General features: G+C 49.0%; 10 protein-coding genes across 12 annotated transcripts; 5 read left to right on the top strand and 5 right to left on the bottom strand.

The window, feature by feature from the left end:
* Positions 1 to 172: 172 nt before the first annotated feature.
* Positions 173 to 2,965, top strand: FOXG_18819 (uncharacterized protein). The gene has a single exon (XM_018398954.1). It carries the CDS (start codon positions 905 to 907, stop codon positions 1,352 to 1,354), a length of 450 nt encoding a protein of 149 aa, XP_018239087.1. The 5' UTR covers positions 173 to 904; the 3' UTR covers positions 1,355 to 2,965.
* Positions 2,438 to 4,734, bottom strand: FOXG_04382 (uncharacterized protein). Its single transcript, XM_018382383.1, has 3 exons — positions 3,975 to 4,734; positions 3,760 to 3,924; positions 2,438 to 3,705 (listed from the first exon to the last, which is right to left on the bottom strand). Exons 1-3 carry the CDS (start codon positions 4,590 to 4,592, stop codon positions 3,250 to 3,252), a joined length of 1,239 nt encoding a protein of 412 aa, XP_018239086.1. The 5' UTR covers positions 4,593 to 4,734; the 3' UTR covers positions 2,438 to 3,249.
* A 222-nt stretch (positions 4,735 to 4,956) lies between these two features.
* FOXG_04381 (uncharacterized protein) lies at positions 4,957 to 5,175 on the top strand (the record flags this gene model as incomplete). The annotated part of the gene is made up of 2 exons (XM_018382382.1): positions 4,957 to 5,107; positions 5,159 to 5,175. The coding sequence occupies 2 exons, from the start codon at positions 4,957 to 4,959 to the stop codon at positions 5,173 to 5,175; spliced, it is 168 nt and encodes a 55-aa protein (XP_018239085.1).
* On the bottom strand, positions 5,110 to 10,197 carry FOXG_04380 (uncharacterized protein). Its single transcript, XM_018382381.1, has 2 exons — positions 8,941 to 10,197; positions 5,110 to 8,877 (listed from the first exon to the last, which is right to left on the bottom strand). Exon 2 carries the CDS (start codon positions 7,578 to 7,580, stop codon positions 5,712 to 5,714), a length of 1,869 nt encoding a protein of 622 aa, XP_018239084.1. The 5' UTR covers positions 7,581 to 8,877; positions 8,941 to 10,197; the 3' UTR covers positions 5,110 to 5,711.
* On the top strand, positions 9,646 to 13,480 carry FOXG_04379 (glucose-repressible alcohol dehydrogenase transcriptional effector). 3 transcript variants are annotated; one of them, XM_018382379.1, is made up of 4 exons: positions 10,175 to 10,196; positions 10,266 to 10,449; positions 10,562 to 11,975; positions 12,022 to 13,480. In XM_018382379.1, exons 3-4 carry the CDS (start codon positions 11,084 to 11,086, stop codon positions 13,224 to 13,226), a joined length of 2,097 nt encoding a protein of 698 aa, XP_018239082.1. In that variant the 5' UTR covers positions 10,175 to 10,196; positions 10,266 to 10,449; positions 10,562 to 11,083; the 3' UTR covers positions 13,227 to 13,480. The 3 variants fall into 3 exon arrangements, with proteins under 3 accessions (XP_018239081.1, XP_018239082.1, XP_018239083.1); XM_018382378.1 differs by having other exon boundaries at positions 9,646 to 10,449; XM_018382380.1 differs by lacking the exons at positions 10,175 to 10,196; positions 10,266 to 10,449 and having other exon boundaries at positions 10,499 to 11,975.
* A 1,591-nt stretch (positions 13,481 to 15,071) lies between these two features.
* On the top strand, positions 15,072 to 15,696 carry FOXG_04378 (uncharacterized protein; the record flags this gene model as incomplete). The annotated part of the gene is made up of 2 exons (XM_018382377.1): positions 15,072 to 15,113; positions 15,166 to 15,696. 2 exons carry the CDS (start codon positions 15,072 to 15,074, stop codon positions 15,694 to 15,696), a joined length of 573 nt encoding a protein of 190 aa, XP_018239080.1.
* A 307-nt stretch (positions 15,697 to 16,003) lies between these two features.
* On the bottom strand, positions 16,004 to 17,620 carry FOXG_04377 (uncharacterized protein). Its single transcript, XM_018382376.1, has one exon. It carries the CDS (start codon positions 17,540 to 17,542, stop codon positions 16,199 to 16,201), a length of 1,344 nt encoding a protein of 447 aa, XP_018239079.1. The 5' UTR covers positions 17,543 to 17,620; the 3' UTR covers positions 16,004 to 16,198.
* A 214-nt stretch (positions 17,621 to 17,834) lies between these two features.
* FOXG_04376 (elongator complex protein 3) lies at positions 17,835 to 19,929 on the bottom strand. Its single transcript, XM_018382375.1, has one exon. It carries the CDS (start codon positions 19,772 to 19,774, stop codon positions 18,056 to 18,058), a length of 1,719 nt encoding a protein of 572 aa, XP_018239078.1. The 5' UTR covers positions 19,775 to 19,929; the 3' UTR covers positions 17,835 to 18,055.
* A 621-nt stretch (positions 19,930 to 20,550) lies between these two features.
* FOXG_04375 (uncharacterized protein) lies at positions 20,551 to 21,093 on the top strand (the record flags this gene model as incomplete). Its single annotated transcript, XM_018382374.1, has 1 exon — positions 20,551 to 21,093. The coding sequence occupies one exon, from the start codon at positions 20,551 to 20,553 to the stop codon at positions 21,091 to 21,093; it is 543 nt and encodes a 180-aa protein (XP_018239077.1).
* Positions 21,094 to 21,221: 128 nt separating this feature from the next.
* On the bottom strand, positions 21,222 to 21,356 carry FOXG_18818 (uncharacterized protein; the record flags this gene model as incomplete). Its single annotated transcript, XM_018398953.1, has 1 exon — positions 21,222 to 21,356. The coding sequence occupies one exon, from the start codon at positions 21,354 to 21,356 to the stop codon at positions 21,222 to 21,224; it is 135 nt and encodes a 44-aa protein (XP_018239076.1).
* Between the last annotated feature and the right edge of the window lie 786 nt (positions 21,357 to 22,142).

The following is a 22,142-nucleotide window of genomic DNA, read 5'->3' as shown; positions in this document are numbered from 1 at the left end:
TTCTCAAGTAAAAACAACTGATCCATTGGGGAGTCACATGCTCCACCATGAAACACTCCGTGCCTCTCACTGTGTGAACCCTGTTTTTAGCATAGGCAGATGAGACGAGGCGAAAAGACGGGAAATAATTGGCAGGGACCAAAGTCTTTGTCCACATTCGTCACAAGACCATTCTTCAGGTCGAATTGATTGACAACACAATGTCTGGCTGCGTTGCTGCGTTGACGTTTCTTTGCAGGGTCTCATCTTGTTTCTATCACGGTTCCTTAATACTGCGTTATATAGTCTGATTCTCGTCACGCCTGGTGAGACCCCTTGTGCCCGATTTCTTCACTCACATCTCGATATAACATCAACAATGTAACATTCGCGTGGGCACGCCATCGCTTACACGCTCTGCCAGGCATTGGCCAGGGCACACCCCGGCTCTGCCGATTCTAGGGCTTCTCCGCAATGCAAGAAAACATTTAACAATTCCAGCCTCATCAAGAGTATCCATCATCAGCAATTGCGCAAGACGCTGAAGACTCGGTAGACTCCGATGCGTAGGCACATGCCAGAAACAAGATGAGCGAATCATGCCCCAGATGTTAAGCTTTGTGATTGTCGCCCCTCATCTCACCTCGGCCGGATCAAGGTGTGTCTAGGGAGCGACGGCCGAATACTGTAGCCTACGGGTACAGTGGCCTTGGAAAAAAGAGAATTTACTGCCAATGGATGGCTTCTGACGTCGTGAGCGCCATGGCCTGCCCGTTGTGGGAAAGGTCCTGAGTTGGTTCAAGGGGGACAGAATTTAGGATGACATGGATTGTTCCTAGGGTCATCAACTGCACGGACACGGACAAGGACAAGGAAGCTGAAATATTTGGTCTTGAGTCGTGATGAAACAACCAGTCTTTTTCAGATGAAGTTTTTTTGTTTATTCGTCTTGAGAGTCAACATCACGATTAACCTCACAACGATGAGACAGCACATTCCACTGGCTGCAAATCATGCAACATGGCCCAGGAACTCTATCTGGAATCCAGCGCCTAAAACAACAATTAATTCCCGACTCACCGTGGCTGATCGACTCCCCGGGACGGTACTTGAGTCATTAGACTCAGTCCATTTTTTCACTTTCGGCAGTTTTTCTTGGCCCGTTTTTGCTCTAATTTCATGTCCCGCTTTTTACAAAGAGCCTCGTCTCGATATGGACAATCACCGATGGAGTGCACCAAATTTCAACCTTGAAGCTCATGGTTACATCGTCAAGGCTGCTCAATTTTGCAAGCTATTCCCTGCAAGACGCTGCAGGCTCAGAGACTTTGATAAGCTCCACACAAGCACACACAAAAATGAAGCTGTCGCATAAAAACAATAGAAAAACAACCCCTCCTTATTCTGTCGTCAGTTGACGACTAAAAGCGCCGATCGTCCCGCATAGGTTTTGTTTTCACGAATAGATCATCGCACAGTGATCGACTGCCACGACTCAAACGGCCATGCTCACGCATGCTTATGCGAGTCCGTTACTAAACACCATCAAGCCATAAGCCGTGAATTGCGTGATGAAAGCCTTGGAAGTGTCTCTTTCCTGGGCATCCTTACGTCTGCTCAAGGAACCATTTTGCAAGGTGGAGGAGAACAGATAGGATCAAGGCGACTCATTGCTACCTCAACCACACAAACCATCGAAACTTTTCACAACAAGACTCCTGAGGAGTCTCCACGACGCAAGTGATGATCGCTACCCCGCTAGCAAATCGAAGCACCACCTTCAGGTCTTGGCTTTGATCCCTATCGATGAGGGGGATCCGTTTGGGTGCCGCCCCCGTCGGCACTTCTCGCACTTGTTTTCGGCTCGCCCTATCAAACTGCGCCTGCAACCCTGCATATCAGCTTTCTGTGCACTCTGTTTCGTGTGCTAGACCATGGGGTGGTGTCAAATGACGGTGAGCGGATAAAGAACCGGCCTCTACGGATAAGGAATCTTTGTAGATCGTCTGAGTGTCGATTTCACTATGAGTCGTCACAGTGGTCTGATATCAAGTTCACGATGTCTCTGGTTTATACGTTTGAAGCTGAATCCTTAAAAACTAACTCACAAGCTATGATACTCTGGACCCTGTTCTAGGCGGGGGAAGCTTTGGAGCTTCGTCTCTTTTTCATGCGGGATGCCCCGTGCTGCTGCATGACGGGCGCCACTCGAAGCCAGCCCTGTCTGGACGGAGAGAATCGCAGGTGTTGTAATGTTGCAGGGCATGATGTGCTGTGATATCTTCCGATATCACGCTTTCCGGTTGTGCTTCCGATGCGTTGTTTTCTTTCCGGGGGGGAATGATTGACGCGAAAACCACCATAAATGGCCACGGAGAGCGATAACGAGGGACAGTCCTGCTTGGGGATGGTATGACTTGAGATGACTGCCTAAACAGGCAACCCGATCTGTTTGCACGTCTCGTGTCTATCAGGTACAAGCTTGATACCTGTTGGTGTGGCTTGTGACAACTTGCCTGCTCTGGTTTGGTTTGCTGGTATCATGAGTTCCGGCTTTGACAGTCTCAGAAGCTTTCCGATGTTGCCGGGTGTACTCAACCCTTTTTATTCGTCTCGTCTGGCATCCATCATGCTAACCAAGACGGGACACACTTAGCATGAGCCATGCAAGTAGCCTCTGGCACGGAAATCGTCTTTCTAGTCATGACTTGCATACAATGAGGCCATCAGTTAATGCCTCGATACTTGTTGTAGTCCGCAACTTGCTCGTGTGAGCAAAGCTATCTCGAGCTTTGCAGTTGCTATCCGGTTGGGTCCCGGCAAGGCTTCACTCGTTGTCATTTTCAATCAACATGCTTTCAGCCTTGCGATAGAATAGAGCTTTATCTATCTTTCCTCCTTTAACAATAGTCTGCTCTGACCAAGAATACGACATGGTACTTGTGGAAGCTGAGATCATTGATCAGTTGCCAATCCTTCCTCCAAGATGCTGTAGATATTGCGAAATATTGATTCGTCGCTGCAAAGAGTATTCCCCGGAGTGGGCGTTCATGATGTGATATCGTGCAAGCATCCCAGAACCTCACCATGATCTTTATTCATGTCAACACATGAAACCCCCTTTTTACCTCACCCTCAATACTCATCCCACGTAACTCCCTCTCCTCCTCAATGATCTCCTCCAATGTCCCATGCTAAGCTTCTCTATCAACACCTGGATACTTTTCTTCTATATGAGCTATGGCCTTCGACAGTTGCTTCTGCCTCTTTTTACTTCTTCATAGCCCTCTTCCTCTGCGACCAGAGTCTCATCTCCAGCTTGTATAACTTGAACATCGCTGCTTTGAATATATCGCTGTTTCGGCGTGTATTACTTGGTACCAACTTTTCGTAAAACTCCCATGAACTTTCTATGCTTCTGGCATGGGGTGGTGGAGGCTGAAATGCTTGCTTTTCGGAATAAGCATTACCGGCCTTTATCTTCTCCTCGATACTGGTGAACTTTTGGTCGAAATCGGTGTTTCCATCGACCCTTTGAGGGGGCTCCTCGGCCATGTATTTGGCGGGTGAGAGGTCGAAAGTCGGTCTGAGTCTGAGGTATGTGATGCCGACCAAGCGCCTTGTGCCGACGGTATGAAACTCGATGCACATGTAGATTGTGTTGCCCCGAATCCCGGTCGCAACGTAGACATGCAATTGAGGTAGATACGACCCATTGATGGTATCCTATGAGGAAAATATCAGCCTGAGATCAGATGAGCAACAAGGAGAGAGACTTACATTCGCTAGCCCTGGGCCGCCAGTGTGGTTCAGAATGTACATCTTCAGAGAACCAGGCAGAGTTTCAACAGGGACAGGTCCTCCTGTCCCATCCGCTTTCCATTTCTCAAGTGCAATATTGGTAAGGTCATACAGTCCATCGGGTGTTATGCTGCTTTTCCTTCTCTGCATGGAATTAGCATTATGTGTTTTACCACTTTGGAACATTTACATACACCGTTCTGAGAACTTGTCTCGACGTGTTTGCTTGGATCTAACTTTATACGATACACGTTCCACTTGGAATAATTCACCTCGTAGTAGGCTTTACCCGTAGTCCAATCTCTATCCTGCAGTCTACATTCTTCACATTCGACGCTCCGAAGGATATTTGACATAATCTTAACCTGGACGCAGCGCGGGCCTTCAAAGATCATCACGCCAAGATCGTTATATAAGTAAGGAAGACACGATAGCTCCATATAGGCGTCGACTGTTGCACCACCGCCAGGGCCTGCGCCAGGACGTATAGTTCCACATGTTCGTGGTTGCAGCGCTGGTTTGAATTTCTTGAGGGTCGGCCATCTTTCATACGCTGTGGAGGCATTCGGGATATTAACCATGGTAAACGTGGAACTTGGGTCTGCGGGAATCGGACGTGCTGATTCAGCTCCTAGCTCCTGTAGACCACTTGGCCATGGCCTTGTGGTTCGCCTTTCCTTTGGCTTCTGCTTCTGCTTCTGCTTCTGCTCCGGCTCCGGCCCTTCTTTTATCTCGCACCTGTAACGCACTAGGCTCGGCAGTCTGAAGAGTGCTCGGGAGCTTCTCAGAGCATTGTGGCCTCTCACTAACATGGTGGTTGCCTTCCGGGCCAGATCCGGGATGTGAGCAAGGGATCTTGACTCGAGGGATCGTGAGGGCGTGGATCGAAATCTTCAAAAAGCAGTTGGCGATGGCGCAATGCAGAAGTTGAATCTAAGGTTTCGTGGCTGGAGCTATAGCGAGGCTGAAGTGGGGGTTCGACGCCACAGTCTGGGCATGGCCGCGGCAGCATCATACATCATCCGCATCGGTATTCCGCGGCTGTATGAGACCGTGATCCATACACAAACACAGTTAATATGAGCTTAAATCCGCAATTAAGACGGCAGGTCATCGCTATATATAAAGGTCTGCTCTGGCTTAGAGTTGTCACACGGGGCATATGCTGACCGTGCTATGACAGAGCTTTTGTATCTGGGAAGAGAGTATCCCCTCGGCTTTGACTATTTTCGACCTCGTCTTCATAAGGCCTTCATCTCGAAAGCTGGAGAACGTGATGAGGATAAGATCCGCCAGGGAATTGCCCAGGCTGAGTATGTTAAGAAGGGTGGGTTTTTGAATCGAGTGGGTTGGTGACATTGGCTAACCTATACGATAGAAATTGAAGCATTGTGAGTTCTTGTTCCTTAGGATTGCGTCGGTCACATCGTGAGACAACTTGCAAATCATATGCGAGTATGATTAATTGCTTACGTTGTATGTCACGAGTATCACCGTCTATCGTCAAGCATCAGATACCGACTCAAACCACCCCAGCGCGTCACAATTCACGAGTCATAAACACTCCAGTCCATGCCAATAAGTTCATTTATCCCAAAAGCTACATTATCCTGATATCCCAACCATTATCCGTCAACCTGCTTTTTACTAATCATATGGGTATAGGTACTACTTGAAAAGATATCGCACATTGAGAAAACGATATGACGCCAACGCGTAAAAGGGAGGGGGGTATGTTGTGTATGTAGAAGATGCTGATCGAGGTTCTTTGGGACGTTGAGGTCCAGGGTGTGTGTAGTTATTGTGTCAGGGAAAGCATTCCAGTCTTGCATCTATCATGAGACATAGATGTTGAGCCATTCGTCATAATCCACGTGGGAAGATCATCTTTGCTTTTGCGGTACAATGACCACCACAGTGACTCCCAGAGCTTACTCCTTGCGTGGTCGCTTTCTTGACGACCACACTCCCAATTCCAAACATTCTCCCCAACTTGTCCCGCTCTCGCTCATCAGATCCGCCATCATCTTAGCTACCCACGCATCCCACTCATCCTGGCTTTTGCCGCTCGCTTCTCTGATGATAGGTTCCAGTGCCGACACTTGTTGTGCAACTGTCAAAAGCGCCGTCTTGCGAAGCGCAGATTGTCCTGGTGTCAAGGTCTTCTTTTCGACCTTCTGGTGCGGTGTTGACTTGGCCTTCATCTCCACGTACGACTTGCCGTCCTTGGTAACAACACCGCCGACACCTTCGCGCTCCCATCGGACTTCACTTAAGGGGATGGCTAGACGTTTTGTCTTGATATCCATGAGCACCTCTGCTTCAGCGTGGAGGAAGGCCCCAATGAGAGAACATGGTACAGGTGAAAGCTGTCGTCCTTCCAGAGTCCTTGACAGCCAAGTATTGTACTCAACCAAGAAAGAGTTCAGTGGTGCGGAAAGGGGTGTTTTAGAAGTCATGAGATAGGCACCTAGATCAAGGGCAGCCTCGTGTTCTTCTGCTTCTTCTGATCCGGGCATTGCGCTTGGAACATGAGGTCGCAGCATGCGGAAAGTTGGGTCACTATCCCAGATCTCCATCACTCCTCCAGGCTTGAGCATGCGAAGATACTCCTCCACAAAAAGTTGGTAAACATGACTAGGAACCATCAGGCACGTATCTTTGACCATGATCAGATCAAACTCTTCGTCGGCAAAGGGCCACGGTTGATGTCGAAGATCGTGCTGAACAAATCTCCATTTCATGTCCTTGTCTGGCTTGCACAGCTCGACAGGGGATCCAGGACTGCCAGGGGCCAGGGGCGCGATGTCAATGCCTGTGAACTGGATCCCATTGTGACCTCGCTCCTTGTAGTATCGGTGGCACATCATGCTCCAAAATCCTGTACCACATCCGACCTCCAACACCCGCTGCGGGGGATTGTTTCGGATGAATGGCGTGTAGACGGGTGCGCCATATACCTGGATCATCAAGAGCGTCCGCAGGCTCTGGCGATGGAGCTCAGCAAGGTCGGTGGGAAGAGGGTACGCCGACGTAGGGTCGTTGTAGTAGGTGCGGCCATTTTTAACGATGAAAGGCTTTGTCGCGGGGTCAGCGTTGGAGTGGTCTGTCGAGGTCATGGTTTGTGTCGAGACAGTTGTGTTGCCACTTGTAGAGGAGACCGAGTCTGTTCGAGGAAAGTCGAGGTTTACCTGCTTCGTCGTCCCTGACATGAGTTTGTTGCCTGCATCCAACTGGGAGTACATGGTGACATTTTTCAGATCAACTGAGCTTGCTGTTGGGGTCGCTGCGGATGATTGACGACGAGGATCGCGCTGTCGAGTCTTGTCGACGTACACAGGCCGATTGAAGACAACAGGCGAGTGTAACGGCGATGCACCTCCGCCGGTGAGACTCTTGCTAGGGAGATGTTTATTGGAAATCGAGGCAGTCTTGGTTGTGGTCGTAGTCGTTACTGGCTTCGAAGATTGTTGGCGCGAGTCAGATGATAACAGTTTTGAGTGCGAGTAATGAGAGTCGTCCTCTGCCAGGGCGGGGCCGTTTTTGGTATTGGGGCTGGTTGTGGAATGCACAAGCGACGAGTCGTGCGAGGAACGACTACCCTGACTCCCACTAGACGTCCTCGTATGGCGAAAAGGACGTCTTGCGCGGCTGGAGTTTGGGGCAATGTCGTATGAATCCGAATTGGATCGAGGAGGAGTTTCAGGGCGCTGCCGCTCCTTTTCAGCAGCCTTTGCACGGCGAGCAAAGGTGGGTAAGGGGTTGGCAGAAGCGTAGTAAAATCCGCTCCATTCCGACATTGCTGGCTATGCCGCTATACTATACTCTTTGGCGCAAGCTTTCCGGTGGATAACTTTGGTGAATGGAGAAGGGTAAGGGGTGGTGAGTGGTCTAACAGGGGTGCCACTAGGTAAAATAATTGTGTTCCAGTTCCACCGCCGCTAGCAAACACACTTGCTGCTCAACTGACGAACTGGACTGAACCACACACAAGTCCAACGACCCGCGATGGTAAGCCAAACGGTACCTACAGCAAATCTCCTGGCCCCCGGTCGGGAGCACTTTTGACCCTTCTAGAACCCTTCTCTGGCCCGCGGAACTGGGTTATCAAGCCCGGGTGGTTGCCGGATTGCGTCCCGGACCATGCAGGGGCAGTAAAAGCAACAGTAGCAGAAGGCCCTTGGTTGCTTGGCCCTTTTGTTGACGCTTGTCTGATCAGAGGTGTCGCCTAAACCGAAGAGCAGGGTTTCTTCATCGGCCAGCGTTACGCTGAAGATACTATCCGTAATTCGCGCAAACGTGATGGGTGGGAAGCAAATGTGGATGTGGATGTGGATGCGAATATCGAGTGCCGAAACGGTTTGCAACCGTGATGTCAAACGTTGTTGGTCGTGCGTGGACCCTTCATAAGCTGGTTTCGTGATTGTGCCTGACTGCCCAAGCAGAAGCCAACGTCATTATCTCTATGTCGTCGATGGCTTTTATGCTGAAGTCTGGTGGATAAGGCGTCTGTGCTGGCGCGACCTTGGATCCGCTGGTGCAACCAGCTTTTTTATGATGGCGTTCGCTGGCTGGCAACAAACAGTCCCTGCGATGTGATGTGATAGCCGTTTGTCCTTATCAAAAGGTGACGGGTAGCGCCGCAGGGACGCGTACAGTTCCCAGAGTCGGTATGGTTGATAAACTCTCACCAAACAGCAATATTCGGATAGTTGCGTCGAGATTGAGCACGAGTGGATTGATCTGTTTCGAGATCGAGGAAAGAGAGCAAACTGCATGTACTGTACTGTGCATGTGCAGCACAGCAGTTTCAGGTCAGACAAGCAATGAAGCAAACAAATAATAAACAGCAAACTTTGCCTGCAATGGCGGCACCGGTGACTTTCTATATACGGCCATCCCCATCCTTCATGCTTCACGCTTTCACGCTTGGTCGGGCCAAAAGGCAGCATTTCCCCAGTTCCCAACTGTCTGGGGTGTGGAGCGGCGCGCTTCGGTTGGCCATCCCCCGCACATTAGAGCTTTTGCCTGATGTTTTATTGACGCTTATCGAATTAGCAGCTTCCTATCCAGCCTGACCTTGGCGGTCCGAGGTTTCTTGTGGTTGGTTAGACAGGGAACAGTGGCTCTAACTTGTGATTTCTGCAGGCCGCAGCTCACCTAAACTTTCTCGATTCTCATGCATTCCATTTGCTAGGTCCTGCAGTATCATCCATGTACCATGTCGGGAGGATTCAACTCCCAATTTCAACTTGCATCTGAATCTGACAGCGCAAACATAGTCTCCCATGTTCACGTTTCAGTGAGTGTAAACGTACCAATGGCATGGGTTGCTCGCATGAATGATTGCCGAGTTAGCCATGGAGTCAAGCTTGCCATCTTCTCCCGGTCCGGTACGGTACGGATAGGTGGTTCAAGGTTCAAACGAGACATTTCTGTTACAAGAGCGCTACCCGAAGATGAATATTGTCCAACGGTCCTATTCTCGGCCGAATGGCATAACATTGGATGCTCATACCGGTTTGAGCTCAAGTGTTTGCCTCTTCGACCCAAGTCTTGGTAACATGATATAAGAGCCAGAATTTAGTTGGTTGATTTGAGCCCATGATTGATCCCTCTCCCGATGTTGGTGCATCCCCTCGGGGAGCAAGAAAACTTAAGGGATTTTAGAAGAGGATGCCAAAATAAACACAGTAAAGAGTCCCCTAAGCTTAGGCTAAATTACCTAAACATTTTCGTCGCTTAGGGTCAAGGTCCAAATGGAAACTTTCTTGCCTCCCCTAGCTTCCTATCCATCCAGCCCATCTTGACTCTCTCCGAGGCTGCATGCGGTCCGTGTTAGTGGACGGAACCATTGAATCCGTGGGACGCCAAACAACAGGGCTGTCGGAGCGATGGCGTTTTGCGAGATGAGACCTGATCAATGGCGTCACTTTACTTGCTGGCTGTGTCCTCTTGGCCACAGTTGCGTTTACTAGTGTCCGCAGCGAGTTGATGCTGTTCCTGGAACATACAGATAACACATGTTGTCTCATGTGGTTCGAGCACCAGCTGTCCATAAATGTACAGGTGCATATGTATTTTCTGGTCTCTTGAGAACATGCACTGCGGCACTTCGAGCCAATTGACAGCCCTACGTTGAGGCTCAAAAACACGCTACTAATTGTATCGTGATCATAGAGGTTGAGCTCAATCTGTGGTAGGTCTCATTCCCCTTGAACTCCATATGTGCACATGATGCTGCAAACATATGATTGTTCAGAGGGGATTCTGCCAAAAAGGATGCAAACTTGCGTTGGACATGAGCAACGCAAGCATATTTCGCGAACATATCTTGTCTCACAATGGCACAGGAACATGCAACTATCGTCGACCTGATGCGGCGCGGACCTTGCAAGGCTGAATCGTCGTTCAAGGTGTGTCGCGCAATTATAGAGAGGCTGCACGTGATTATCGATTCTGACTCTCCTCGCACGAGCCATCAGAATGCGGAGCAGGTGCACGTGATTAAACGCCCGCTTCTGGGCTGCAATCCGTTCATCGCAGCATCACAGCCAGCATCACAGTCATATCTATGCGCTCCCTTTGCCATCGGCCACTTTTCTTCTGTTCAAGTATCAGTTGATTCTTTTCAGTGAATATCTAAATTGTTGCGATCGCTCTTTACAGGTGCGTTGGCCCCGCAGAAGCTAGCAATGACAGCGCAACGTGTCGCTAAAGCTTGGATCCCCCTCCCATGATGCCCTTCTTTCAAAGCTTTAACTAACCATTACCTTTGCAGTATTTCTTGACTCACATACACTCTGCACTTCTGCTTCTACAAGAAACACCTTGTCGCTTCGATAACATCGATCGTGACTCAAAAAATTTAACCTTTCATCACTATCAAGCCACAGATCTCCTGGGACTGTCGCAACGACACCTCTCGATGAGCTATTGACCTGCCGACGAACCGACGTTCTCCATCCGAGCCAAAAAGCAACGACAATTGTTTCGGTGACAGCTGTAGGCTGATGCGTAAACGCGAGCTATCTTTGCTTTCTCTCTTTTGGAACCTTGGGTGAAGTTTCGAGCTCCGTCGCCAATCAACCATTCCCCGCTGTTACGCGAGCCCTATCAAAGTCAAAAGTCAACGCTATATACGACGGCCGATGAGCTTCTCCAGCGATTTGCTATATTCACTTCCTTTTATCAAGACTGCCGATCAGCGATATCTACCGCCGTGCTGCTCGCCGGCGCAACTTCCTAGACCTCCACCCCTGAGACTATAACCATCATAATCACATCACAAATACCTACCGGAATGTATCCTCAACACTCCGGGCAGGGTCAACATGCTCGGCTCAACGGCGCCGGGCGAGGCATCCCGAACTTGCTATACAACTATCAGCATACCCAACATCAACACCCTTCTCAAACACAACACCACCAAGGACTTCAACACGACCATGGAATGCCCAACGCCAATGGCTTAGGCCATCACTCAACCTTTACCCCAGGCGTACTCTCTAACTCGAGTCCCTTCAACCCGAATGCGCTTCAGAATGGCCATTCTGCAGGAAACCGAGGACAGCCACCCCCCAACGAGATGTGGCAGGAGCAATTGCGAATGCAAAAAGACGCTGAACGAGCGCATTCTGCCATGACCGATCAACAACAACCGCACTACTATGCTAGGCTCAGAGCGTCGGAAAATAGAGGAATTGGTCCCCCACCATCAGCTAGCCTACGTGCCCACCCGGACGACGAAGACGATGGCGTTGATAGGAGACGACCCTTGGCTATTGAGAAGGAGGCAACACGGCAGGACTGGCACAATCTGGATATGAGTGGGCAGGGGTTGCGAAACTTGGCTCCGGAGCTTTTCAAGTACAAGTTCTTGAACGAGCTCTTCATTGCCTCAAACAAACTGACACGACTACCGAACGCGATTGGAGAACTACGAGCATTGCGCCACCTTGACGCCTCCTTCAACCAGATAATCGAAATCCCCCCCGAGATCGGAATGTGCACTTATCTCAAGAACCTGTTACTTTTCAATAATAACATCCAAACATTACCGAACGAACTTGGATCACTGCACCTTCTGGAGATGCTCGGCATCGAGGGCAACCCATTGGACGCGGATGTGAAACATAAAATCATGGAGGAGGGTACAAAGAGTCTGATACATACGCTGAAGGAAAATACTCCTAGTAAGTCGATGGCGCACCTCACGACGATATGTGCTAACAGTTACAGTGCCCATTCCTCCCACACCCCGGAGGCCCATCGTTATACAGGAGGACGTGTCACCCAGTCTGGAGAGGATCAAGGTTTTCTCGTGGAACATTCTTTGCGACAAGTATGCGACACCCCAGACTTACGGTTATACGCCCACCCGTGCCCTCGACTGGGAGTATCGTAAAGGATGTATCCTGGAAGAACTCCGAATCAGGGATGCGGATTTCCTTGCTCTCCAGGAGGTATCAACAGATGCTTTCAAGGAGGATCTCAGCCCGGAACTTGCTCAGATGGATTACAAGGGTGTCCATTGGCCCAAATCACGAGCCAAGACCATGTCAGAGAAGGATGCACAGTCTGTTGACGGTTGTGCCGTCTTTTACAAGCAGAGCAAGTTCATTCTTCTTGATAAGCAGCTTATCGAATTCGCCACGATTGCCATCAACCGACCCGACATGAAGAACCAGCACGACGTTTTCAACCGTGTGATGCCCAAGGACAATATTGCTGTTATTTGCTTCTTTGAGTCTCGTCTCACTGGAGCTCGAGTTATCCTGGTCAACGCCCATCTCACGTGGGACTCTGCCTTGGCCGATGTCAAGGTTATCCAAACTGGTATTCTCATGGAACATGTTACGAAGCTTGCAGAGAAGTACGCGAGGTGGCCAGCTGTTAAGGACAAAAAGATGATTGTGCTACCGATGGGAGACGATGAGGTACCTGTGCCCCAAGCCGAGCCAGGTCCCAGCCAAGAGTATCGCACCAATACCGAAATTCCTCTGCTGGTCTGCGGTGATTTCAACTCCACAGAAGACTCTTCAGTATATGAGCTGATGTCTATGGGACGCGTACCACCTGACCACTTAGAATTGAGCAGCTTCCAGTATGGTAGCTTCACGCGAGACGGTATTGAACACCCCTTCAGCCTCCGAGACGCCTACGCCCACATCAAAAACACTGCCGACGAAATGCCATTCACCAACTATACGCCTGGATTTGCCGATGTCATTGATTACATCTGGTACTCTACGAATACACTGGAGGTAGTAGACCTTCTTGGACCCCCTGACCCCGAATACCTGAAGCGAATTCCCGCCTTCCCTTACTGGCACTTCCCCGCAGATCACATCCAGATTATGTCTGAGTTCGTGATCAAGGGCCGGAAGGAGAAGAAGCACCTCCCCGATCGTGAACCGGACTTCGGCCCCGGATCACGCGGCTAATATCCGCAACGGGAGGGCTAGGACCCGAACCCCAAATCCTCGTATGAGGAAAATACGTCGATACGTACATCTGGATGTAGTTATTTTGGTTTTGCGTCATGGAGTTTTGAGGATCTTGCAACGGCTCTTGGGGGCAGGGGGACAGGTCGGTGGGGGGATGTTAGCGGTATGTACACAGGTAGCGGAGATAGGGGAAGCATATTAGGTGGAATTGTAGGAATTGATTCACAATGTTCTTGTCTTTGTTCTCCTCGTGATATGATCTGTTGAAGACGTGAAATTGAGGATGCTTCTTACTCTCACTCTTTGTACCACATGGGAGTATCATGAAGCTATTGGTCACCCTTTTATTTGTCTGCCTACCTGCATCATTTGTTTGTCTTTGAACGGCATGGCTAAGTCATATGATGTAAGTCAGAACCAACGATTCAGCTTGTATCTTGTGTAACTTACAAGCTACCGTTGTCGATAGCGAATGGCCGTAGACCGTATCACCATTGCGCCCCTTTAATGCAGCGCAGATAAGAGCATTTCACTTGAGTACGGAAGCTTTACATGGCGTTTGAACCTAATGTCCACCCAACCTAGATGATTTAATATCTCATTCACGTGGTTCTCTGTTCTCAAGATCATATATCTCTTACGAAATCTTCCATAAACTTAAACCTGTTCACTTAACTTCTCAGCCACTTCAATGTGTTCCAACGAACACAAATATACCAAGTACCTGCCAGTATTGGTCCGAAACTAAACCCAATTTTCCGCGTTCTCGTCAGTCGACGTGATGGACCTACCTCTCACGCCCAGCGTGGACCCTTACAGGGCTGATAGAGCTCACAGCTGGTGCCCTCAAAGTATTCGACGACTCGCAGCTATGCAGGCAAACTTCAGCTCTACTCTATATACGCATTCATCATGGACAGCACGATGTTGGAGATTGACCCGATTCCAGGAAAACGAATATACATATATTAAACCGGCAACTCTGCTCAACAATCAAGTCGGAGCTGTCTCAAAAGAGCACACCTGAGCTTATCAACCAGTATGGCTTGTCCTTAGGCAATAATACCCATGAAACTCAGGTCGAGGTCGTCAGAGGTTCATGAACCATGGGGACAGACATACCCTTCAGTGTACAGGACATGCCTTCATGTTCACGAGACTGACAAGCTCGACGAAGTCTGTCTGCAGTTCGCCGTGTCGGGACTTGGACACTCGTACTTCCTTACGCCTACCATTAGTTATATCTCGTCCCAAACTTGCGGAACTCTTGAACACTGTCATGAAACTCTCAGACTACCGAGATATATATACCTGCACAGCATACAGTCGACCATCAGCCAGCATCCTCACCATCTTTAGTCCATCTGACGTTCCCACAAGTACTTACAAACTGATATCGCTGTTTTTGGTACTGGTGCTGATTATCTTGGTCTATTTCTCCAAACTTTTTATTAATTATATATACGGTTTCAGCGAACACTTCAGTGACCACCGCTTTCGAGTCATCTTCTCAGCATACAAGATGTCTCAGTTCGTTGGATTCTCCTGGACAACTCCCCTTAACTTCATCAAGAGCTTTTGGGAGGAAAGTCCACGCTCTAAATACATCAATGACCTTGTGGAGCGTATCGAGTCCGAGACAGGGAGCGGAACAACAGTTCTCTTACAAGAAACTCATGAATTATATCCTGAGCAACTGATGAGTTTCTTGAGTTGGCGGACCATGTCAACCAACTTGCCTTTGTATTCAATCCAGTCAATCAAGCAGAACTCTACTTGGACAGAATGCTTCGCCTTTAAAACGCGGACAGCTTAGAAGATGTGGTTCCCTTTCTTGCTAACATGCTCGGCCGTCGAATACTACAAGTGGTCATTCAGAACCTGGTAAGAAACCTACAAACCTTGATGGCAATCCAGAATTCTTTACTAAGTCCAGCGAGCATTCTGGCTCCACGAGTTTACATTGCGAAGGCGAATTCACGAAGTTGGATGGAGTACCGACCAGATTCAGATCCCAGGAGATGAGAATCCAGCGCATATTCTTCAAGGCTTCTTACAACGCCCAGGTGATGTCGAAATTGGGCGATTCTTAGGCTTGGTTCAGCCGCAGCGGTTCGTGGGAACAATTCTTAACCACGGAATTGAGGATCGTAAGCGTTTGGGCTTTATGTACAACCGCTTACTTAGATGGGCAACACTCGCTCCTCTTGGGATTCAGGGAACAACTTTTTGCCTTCCCAGTAGCGACGAGAGGTACTCCATGCAGCTGCTTTTCCAGATCGCCGCGGTCAACCACCAATCGAGGCTTTTCTGGGGAAGATACGACTTTGGATCCCCATTTCGGCATGATGGCTGGTTCAAGGAGTATCCTGTCTCTGGGTCGATTGAGCACTTCTCTTCTCACTCGGCATCGACTATTCCCGCCTTGAGAAGGAGCAAGATCGTCAACGGGACTAAGGAGCTCTAAGTTCTGTGTGGTGATATAAGCTCTCAGCCACAGGTCTCAACTAAGAAGCTCAAGTTGCCGCACTGAGATCTTTTTCCTGGACTGAGTCTTGCCGTCGAGAGGCGGAGGAAGAAGAAGAAGAACGATACAGACAGCAACAAGAAGAATCACGATAGGACATTGAAGATTGTTAGTAGGAGGAAGAAGAAGAAGAAGAAGAAGAAGAAGAAGAAGAAGAAGAAGTTGAAAAGGGTATCCATAGATGTGTCAATAACTACTAATGTATTATGTTTTGTTGAGGATTAGATTTGGTTGGGATATGTTCACCTTGCCGTAGACTAAATAGCGCGCCTTTCAGATGAACTAGATATTGAACGATCATGACCCAAATAAGAAACTGGTGACATTATGAACAACGTAGAGAGGTATCTTTCATTTCTATACACTTCCTAATCTTTCTATACAGGCCCAAAACAATGAGGAGAATAGTCTATACACCAACGCCATCACACCAACCCAGCCTCTAGTGAAGCAGAATGTCATACCCATCCTTTGTAATTCTCACTTCTTCTTGCCCAAGTCCATACTTGCGCCGTATCAACTCAAAGATGATCAATCCCGCACTCGTGCTGGGAACCTGCCGTATCGCGTTCCACCAGAATCCTCGATATAGCCATTTCGTTAAAGTCAGTCCTTCGGCTGCTGCCTCCCCTCGACATACGGCAAGTGATTCTTGGTATGCGTGGTAGTAGGCTCGTAGCATCCTCCATCGTCGACGCGGCTTTTCGGGGTTTGCAACTCGAGAAGCACGAAGCCTGGCGGCTTTTTCGTCGAGGTCTTCAAGGTGATCCCAGTGCTTGACCTGGAAGTGTGTCAAAGGGTGCAGGAGGATCTGTTGAGTAAATGAAGCGCTGATACCACCGAGAAGAAGAAACATGGGCTCAAGGGCATAATGAGGTCGAATAAGCCTCATTCCTTCTTCTTGTCGATGCTCGTGTGTAGGACGCTTCATGGCGAGTACGTCGACGATATCCTCAGCCAAGCCTCCATAGTACCACGTAACGAAGCGATAGTAGCCTTGAGCCTTGACGTACTCGAATGTACTGAAGAATATAGCGCTTCCAAGACTATCCTTCGCGAGTGATAGGCCCCATCCTGCAAAAATACCCCTGAGTCCAATCTCGCGAAGCTTCTCTGCGCTAAAAGCCCACATACTCCGAGGTTTCCCGCTGCCATCGTTTGGCATTAAATCTCGATGGTCGTACCGTGCTTGGATGGCATCTAGGGGCGCAGCCACAACACTCTGAAGTCCGCCTGCAAGCAATCCAGCTGTGAAGGTATGCATTGGATGAGGTGGTGGATACACTCTCTTCCGCGCTTGTCCGCTCTCTTCATGAAGTCGTCCTAGAATTTGGAGATAACTTGTGTACAGCACGGCTCCGACCCCAACATTCGCAATAAGAGGCGGTAAAATCTGATTCGGTATAATTCCCCATCCTTGGTGTCTAATAGCCGACGTCAAAACTCCAGGTGTCGTACTTCTCAGCAACAACCAACTCTGTCGCATAAACACATTGAGTCGAGAAGCAGAGGGATCATTCGCAGCAGCTTTCATCATAAGCTCCGTCTGCGCCTGATGAATAGTCCTCGCATAAGCCAGATAATCCACACGCGTTCTAAAGAAAGCCTTGGCAGGAGCACGAAAGTAGAAAGCGATGAGTTGAGTGCTCAAGGCACGAACACCAGCTGCTGAAGCGGCAGTTGCGGCATTGCTTCTAGGATCACGGTCTGGAAGCACAACGTCGGGAGGTAACGCCGGGAGGATTCCGGTTCCATAGTCCGGGACGTCATTTCGACGATTGTTCATGGCGTTGAGGGAGTCATGTTGTGAGAAAGATGAGACGGAGGAGGGAGCCTGTGAGGGAAGCAGGTTGACGTCGGCTTTGGGAGTTGATGAGTTGGTGACTAAGCGACGTGGACCAATCGGGTGCTGCAGGTGACGATGATCTTGGGCCAACAGGTCCCGAGATCTGAGGCATCCTCATGAACAGCGCAGGTGACCTGAGATTGCAGGGCTTGTTACAGGCTGACTACAACTGGATAGAAGATATGAGAGAGGAGCTGTGAGGAGATATATATTTTACGTGGGAATAGAATACGCTGAATCCAAGTTTGATTGAGAACAGAAACATTTCATGAACAGGTCTACTTCACTTCACTCATTTTGTAGTGCAATCAAGAGGCAAGAAAAACACAATCTGATCAAAATGTCGTAACTTTTCATTCCCCACCCAAAGACGCCGTCTATAAATGCAATATCCCTGCCGTGAGGTATTTCCAGTCTCATCCTTCATGCTATTCATTACCCTAGATCTCGTCTTTACTCAGGCTGCTCGCGACCATCCAGCCACTTGCTCATGTAAGGACCATCCAACCAGAAGCCAAGCTTCTTGTAGTAGCTCCTCACTCCAACACCAGAGATAACACTGATCTTGTCGCTGCCGTGTTCCTCGATCGCAATCCTCTCAGCCTCCTCCATCAGAAGTGTACCGAAACCCTGATGCTGGAACTTGCGGGGATCGCGAGCGTGAACTGGCACAGCTGTGCCGTAAACGTGAAGCTCTCGCACCATACTGGTAGGCTGACCGGTAAGCTCCTCTCGGTAGGTGTACTTCTCTGTACACTTTCGCAATCGAAGTAGAGCAACGAGGATGTCCTGCTTGGGGTCCTCGTAGGCCAGGAAAGTCTCCCAACCGCCGTTGGCGACATAATCTCGTCGGACCAGCTCAATCTGGTTAGGTCGGATCTTGTTCTTGATCTCGTTCACTCCAACCTCTCGTGTCCGCACATCTCGGCAGGTCGTTCCAAAGTCCTTCATTCGAGCCAATGCCAGTTCACGCAGGTTACCATTCTCAACTCCAGATGTGACCAAAGGCATGGGAATATCACGCTGAACACGGTAGATACGGGTCCAAGGAGGAATAAGAGCCATAATTCTCGCGATAAGGTCGATCAAGCCGTTGGGAGTGTAGTTCTGGTATCGCCCTGTCCTCCACAGTTCATACAGACCTGTGCCTCGAATGACCAGGGTAGGATAAATCTTGAGACCGTCTGTTCGGAAAGCAGGATTCTCAAAATACTCCCTGAACTGGTCGATGTCGCGCTCCATGCCTACGTTTGGCAAATCAGGCATCATGTGGCTGACCACCTTGTAACCAGCATCCTTTGCAAGGCAGAAAGTCTCGGCGACTGCGGCAACTGTGTGTCCTCGGTTGGAGTCTCGCGCAACGTCCTCGTATAGTGACTGCACTCCAACCTCAAGTCGTGTGCAGCCGTATCGCAACATGTCAGAAAGATGAGGCTGTAGACAATAATCGGGTCGTGTCTCAATTGTGATTCCGACGCATTTGATGTTGCTCATCTCACCAGCCTCCACGGCCTCATCAACATTGGTCGTTTGGTATCCACTGAGGGCATTGTGAAGCTGTGCGATAAATTCTTCGCGGTATGACTCAGAAAGAGACATGAAGGTTCCTCCCATAATGATGTACTCAACCTTGTCAACAGAGTGACCAAGAGACTTGAGCTGGTCGACACGTCCTCGGGCCTGCTCGAAAGGGTCGTATCGCGCACGAATGGCTCGCATAGATGTAGGTTCGTAGCCAGTGTAAGACTGTGTGCTGTACTCGAAGTCGGAATCAGGACCTCCAGGGCAATAAACGCAGATGTTGCCCGTATAAGCGATATGAGGGCATCGATGGGGCTTGCACATGACAGCGACAACAGCAATACCGGAGGATGTTCGAATGGGCTTCGCGATGAGCTTCGGAAGGATATATTTCTTGTAGTGTTCGGGAATGGAGGCGATGATAGCGGTCAGAGGCGGGATGTTCTGAAGCTTGTGCTTCTTGGCGAGCTTATTTCGCAGGGAGTTGAGGTTGATATCGCGTGTAGCTCGACCGGCCTTGCTGGCTTCGTGGTCTTCGATGAGGGCATTCGCGACGTCGGCACAGCATCGTAGGAAGCGCTCGCTCTCGGGAGCCATATCGGGCTTCTTCTTGATCGGCGCGGCCGTCACGGTCATGGTGGCGGTGGCCATGATGATGGTTATGGTCTTTCGAGAAGACTAGAATTTATTGACGATATCGGTTTGTGTGACGAGGGATTGTTGAAGTGGTTGTTAAAGGCTGAAATTGTGTGCCAGTCAAAGTGACATGGATGGGAATGAGTTATCTATCTTTGCCCCTCCAAAAGAAGCTTCAGATGGAAAAATCGTGGTGGGGCTGAGAGTTTTCCCCACCCAATGCGGAGATGGGCAATTGTCAATAACAAGGTCACGTGGACCCTTCATCTTCAATATCAAAGCATTTTGATTCTTGGAATTGGACGGTTCAGAAATGTTGATTATTGTCGGAATTCGGGGCCTACAACGGGTCTTAATTGATTGATAGTTAAAGCCCGTGATATTCCTGAAATATTTAAAGTTAACACGTTAAAAGATTTCAATTAACCCAAGCTTTAGGCAGGCCATATACAAAGACTCAATATTAATAAGCATCCTGATTTCCCGTTCGATAAGCCCTTGAAACAATCGTACGGAAGTTCCATAAACAAAGTATATGTAACCGTCGGCGAAACTTCTCACACTGGTGCAGCTCCTATGAAGTACCTGCGTATATAAAAGAGCTTCGTCTCCTCCCTTCAGCTCATTCTACGCCAGCAGTCCGCTTCATTCAACAACTTCATATCTGATTTCTTCGGTACCACTCAGCATGAGAATGAGTTCCTTGTCGAATCCTGATCTCGATCTCGAGACAGTTTCGGTTTTCTCTGATGATTTCCAATCGCCACAAATCGAGTCTGAGTTCCCCATGTATGAATGGGAGGTACCATCCTGTTCATCTCGGCGATCTCTACGATGACGGTCATTATCGTATAGTCCACAAGATTGGTGCTGGATATACTTCTACGATATGGCTGGCGCGCGATTCTTCGAGTTGGAGTTGGGTGGCTCTCAGGATCCTGATGGCCGAACAACCGTCGAGTATTGAGGAGAACATAACCTGTTGCCACGACATTCTGGCCCATCACGATCAAGATGAAGGCGGTCCCCGGTTCATTACATACAAACGCCACTTCCACATTGATGGTCCTAACGGCCGTCATCTCTGCTTGGTTCTTCCCTTCTGTGGTCCAAATCTGCACTCCTTGTCGAATTATATGAACAGCAGGATGAAGCCGCAATTTGTTCAAGCACTCGCCTATCAAGCAACAGAGATTCTTAGGGACTTGCATGCCCGCGGCATCTGCCATGGAAATATCAGACCAGGAAACCTGCTTCTGCGAATTCGCAATCTGGACCATCTCGGCGACCAAGGAATTTATCGCCTGTTTGGGCAACCCAAAATCGAAGAATAGAAGACTGAGTCTGGTAAGATCCTAGGACCGGAAGCTCCTCATTACAATGTCGGCTTTCCCAATTTTATGTCAAGTGGCGAGGATAATCTTCTGAACGAATTAAGCCTTATTGGGTTTGATCACGCATTTCAAATCTCGTCACCGAAGACAATAGAACCCCTGACTGAATTCCTGGTGCCTGAGGTAGCTGTAAGGAAGCCAGCTAGTCCAGCAAGCGACGTTTGGGCATTGGGTGTCACGATTCTGAACATGCGTTCAGGCATTTCACTATTCCCCTGGCATGTCGATTGCCCAGAATACTTTATTACAGAGTGTGTGAAGTACTTCGGAGAACCACCAACATCTTGGGAAGAGCCCTTTTATGATGAACAGGGGCGGCAGACTTCAGATAAAACTGCAGGCCGTACAAGGGACGTATGTGACAAGATTCACTCGCTAAAGCAATGGATCAGAGACATTTGGGACGAGCCAACCCAATCGAATGAGAATGAGTCAACGCCAGCAAAGCCCTTTTTTGTCCGAGATGAAGATAGATCGCATCCCAGAAGCGACGACTGGCTGAGCGACGATATTTCCTCCATCATCAATTATGATCCTAAGACATAGATCATCTAGCCGCGATACATGAAAATACCAAAGGCCATACCCGAAACACTCCGCCAATCGGGGTTGGAAACCATCTGCAACCAAGATTAACGGCACCTACCTCTCAGAAGGTGGGGGAGTGAGATTGCTCGCCTACCTGCCAGGAAATAGTGATGTAGAGATAACCCTAAATCATTACCGAGAATATCATTACCGAGAATATCAACACAGGACGCCGAGATGCTTTACAGCCTTTTGAGAGAGATATTCGTGTATGAAGAACGAATAAATGCGGAGGATATTTTGGGTCACACCTGGTTCGGGATAGTTTAGGGGAAAACATAATACTGATAGATATTTGTTATTTCAAGCTTATACTTATGCAGCAAAACTATTTTGGTTATTTGAACAGATGACTTGTGCTTGATATGACTCTGGAGAGCAAGTAAGCTTCTGACCCTAAA

This window comes from Fusarium oxysporum, chromosome 4 (assembly GCF_000149955.1).
Source record: "Fusarium oxysporum f. sp. lycopersici 4287 chromosome 4, whole genome shotgun sequence".
NCBI lineage: Eukaryota > Fungi > Ascomycota > Sordariomycetes > Hypocreales > Nectriaceae > Fusarium > Fusarium oxysporum.
The sequence above is the reverse complement of the archived record's forward strand: the minus strand, read 5'-3'. Positions and strand labels throughout refer to the sequence as shown.

Excerpts from the sequence above, each read along its gene's own strand:
- FOXG_18819 (XM_018398954.1), top strand. The coding sequence starts at position 905 with ATGAAGTTTTTTTGTTTATTCGTCTTGAGAGTCAACATCACGATTAAC.
- FOXG_04382 (XM_018382383.1), bottom strand. The coding sequence starts at position 4,592 with ATGTTAGTGAGAGGCCACAATGCTCTGAGAAGCTCCCGAGCACTCTTC. Across the intron at positions 3,925-3,974 it reads AGACAAGTTCTCAGAACGGT|AGAAGGAAAAGCAGCATAAC; the intron begins GTATGTAAATGT and ends AATTCCATGCAG. Across the intron at positions 3,706-3,759 it reads GCGGCCCAGGGCTAGCGAAT|GATACCATCAATGGGTCGTA; the intron begins GTAAGTCTCTCT and ends TTTTCCTCATAG.
- FOXG_04380 (XM_018382381.1), bottom strand. The coding sequence starts at position 7,580 with ATGTCGGAATGGAGCGGATTTTACTACGCTTCTGCCAACCCCTTACCC.
- FOXG_04379 (XM_018382378.1), top strand. The coding sequence starts at position 11,084 with ATGTATCCTCAACACTCCGGGCAGGGTCAACATGCTCGGCTCAACGGC. Across the intron at positions 11,976-12,021 it reads GCTGAAGGAAAATACTCCTA|TGCCCATTCCTCCCACACCC; the intron begins GTAAGTCGATGG and ends TAACAGTTACAG.
- FOXG_04377 (XM_018382376.1), bottom strand. The coding sequence starts at position 17,542 with ATGAACAATCGTCGAAATGACGTCCCGGACTATGGAACCGGAATCCTC.
- FOXG_04376 (XM_018382375.1), bottom strand. The coding sequence starts at position 19,774 with ATGGCCACCGCCACCATGACCGTGACGGCCGCGCCGATCAAGAAGAAG.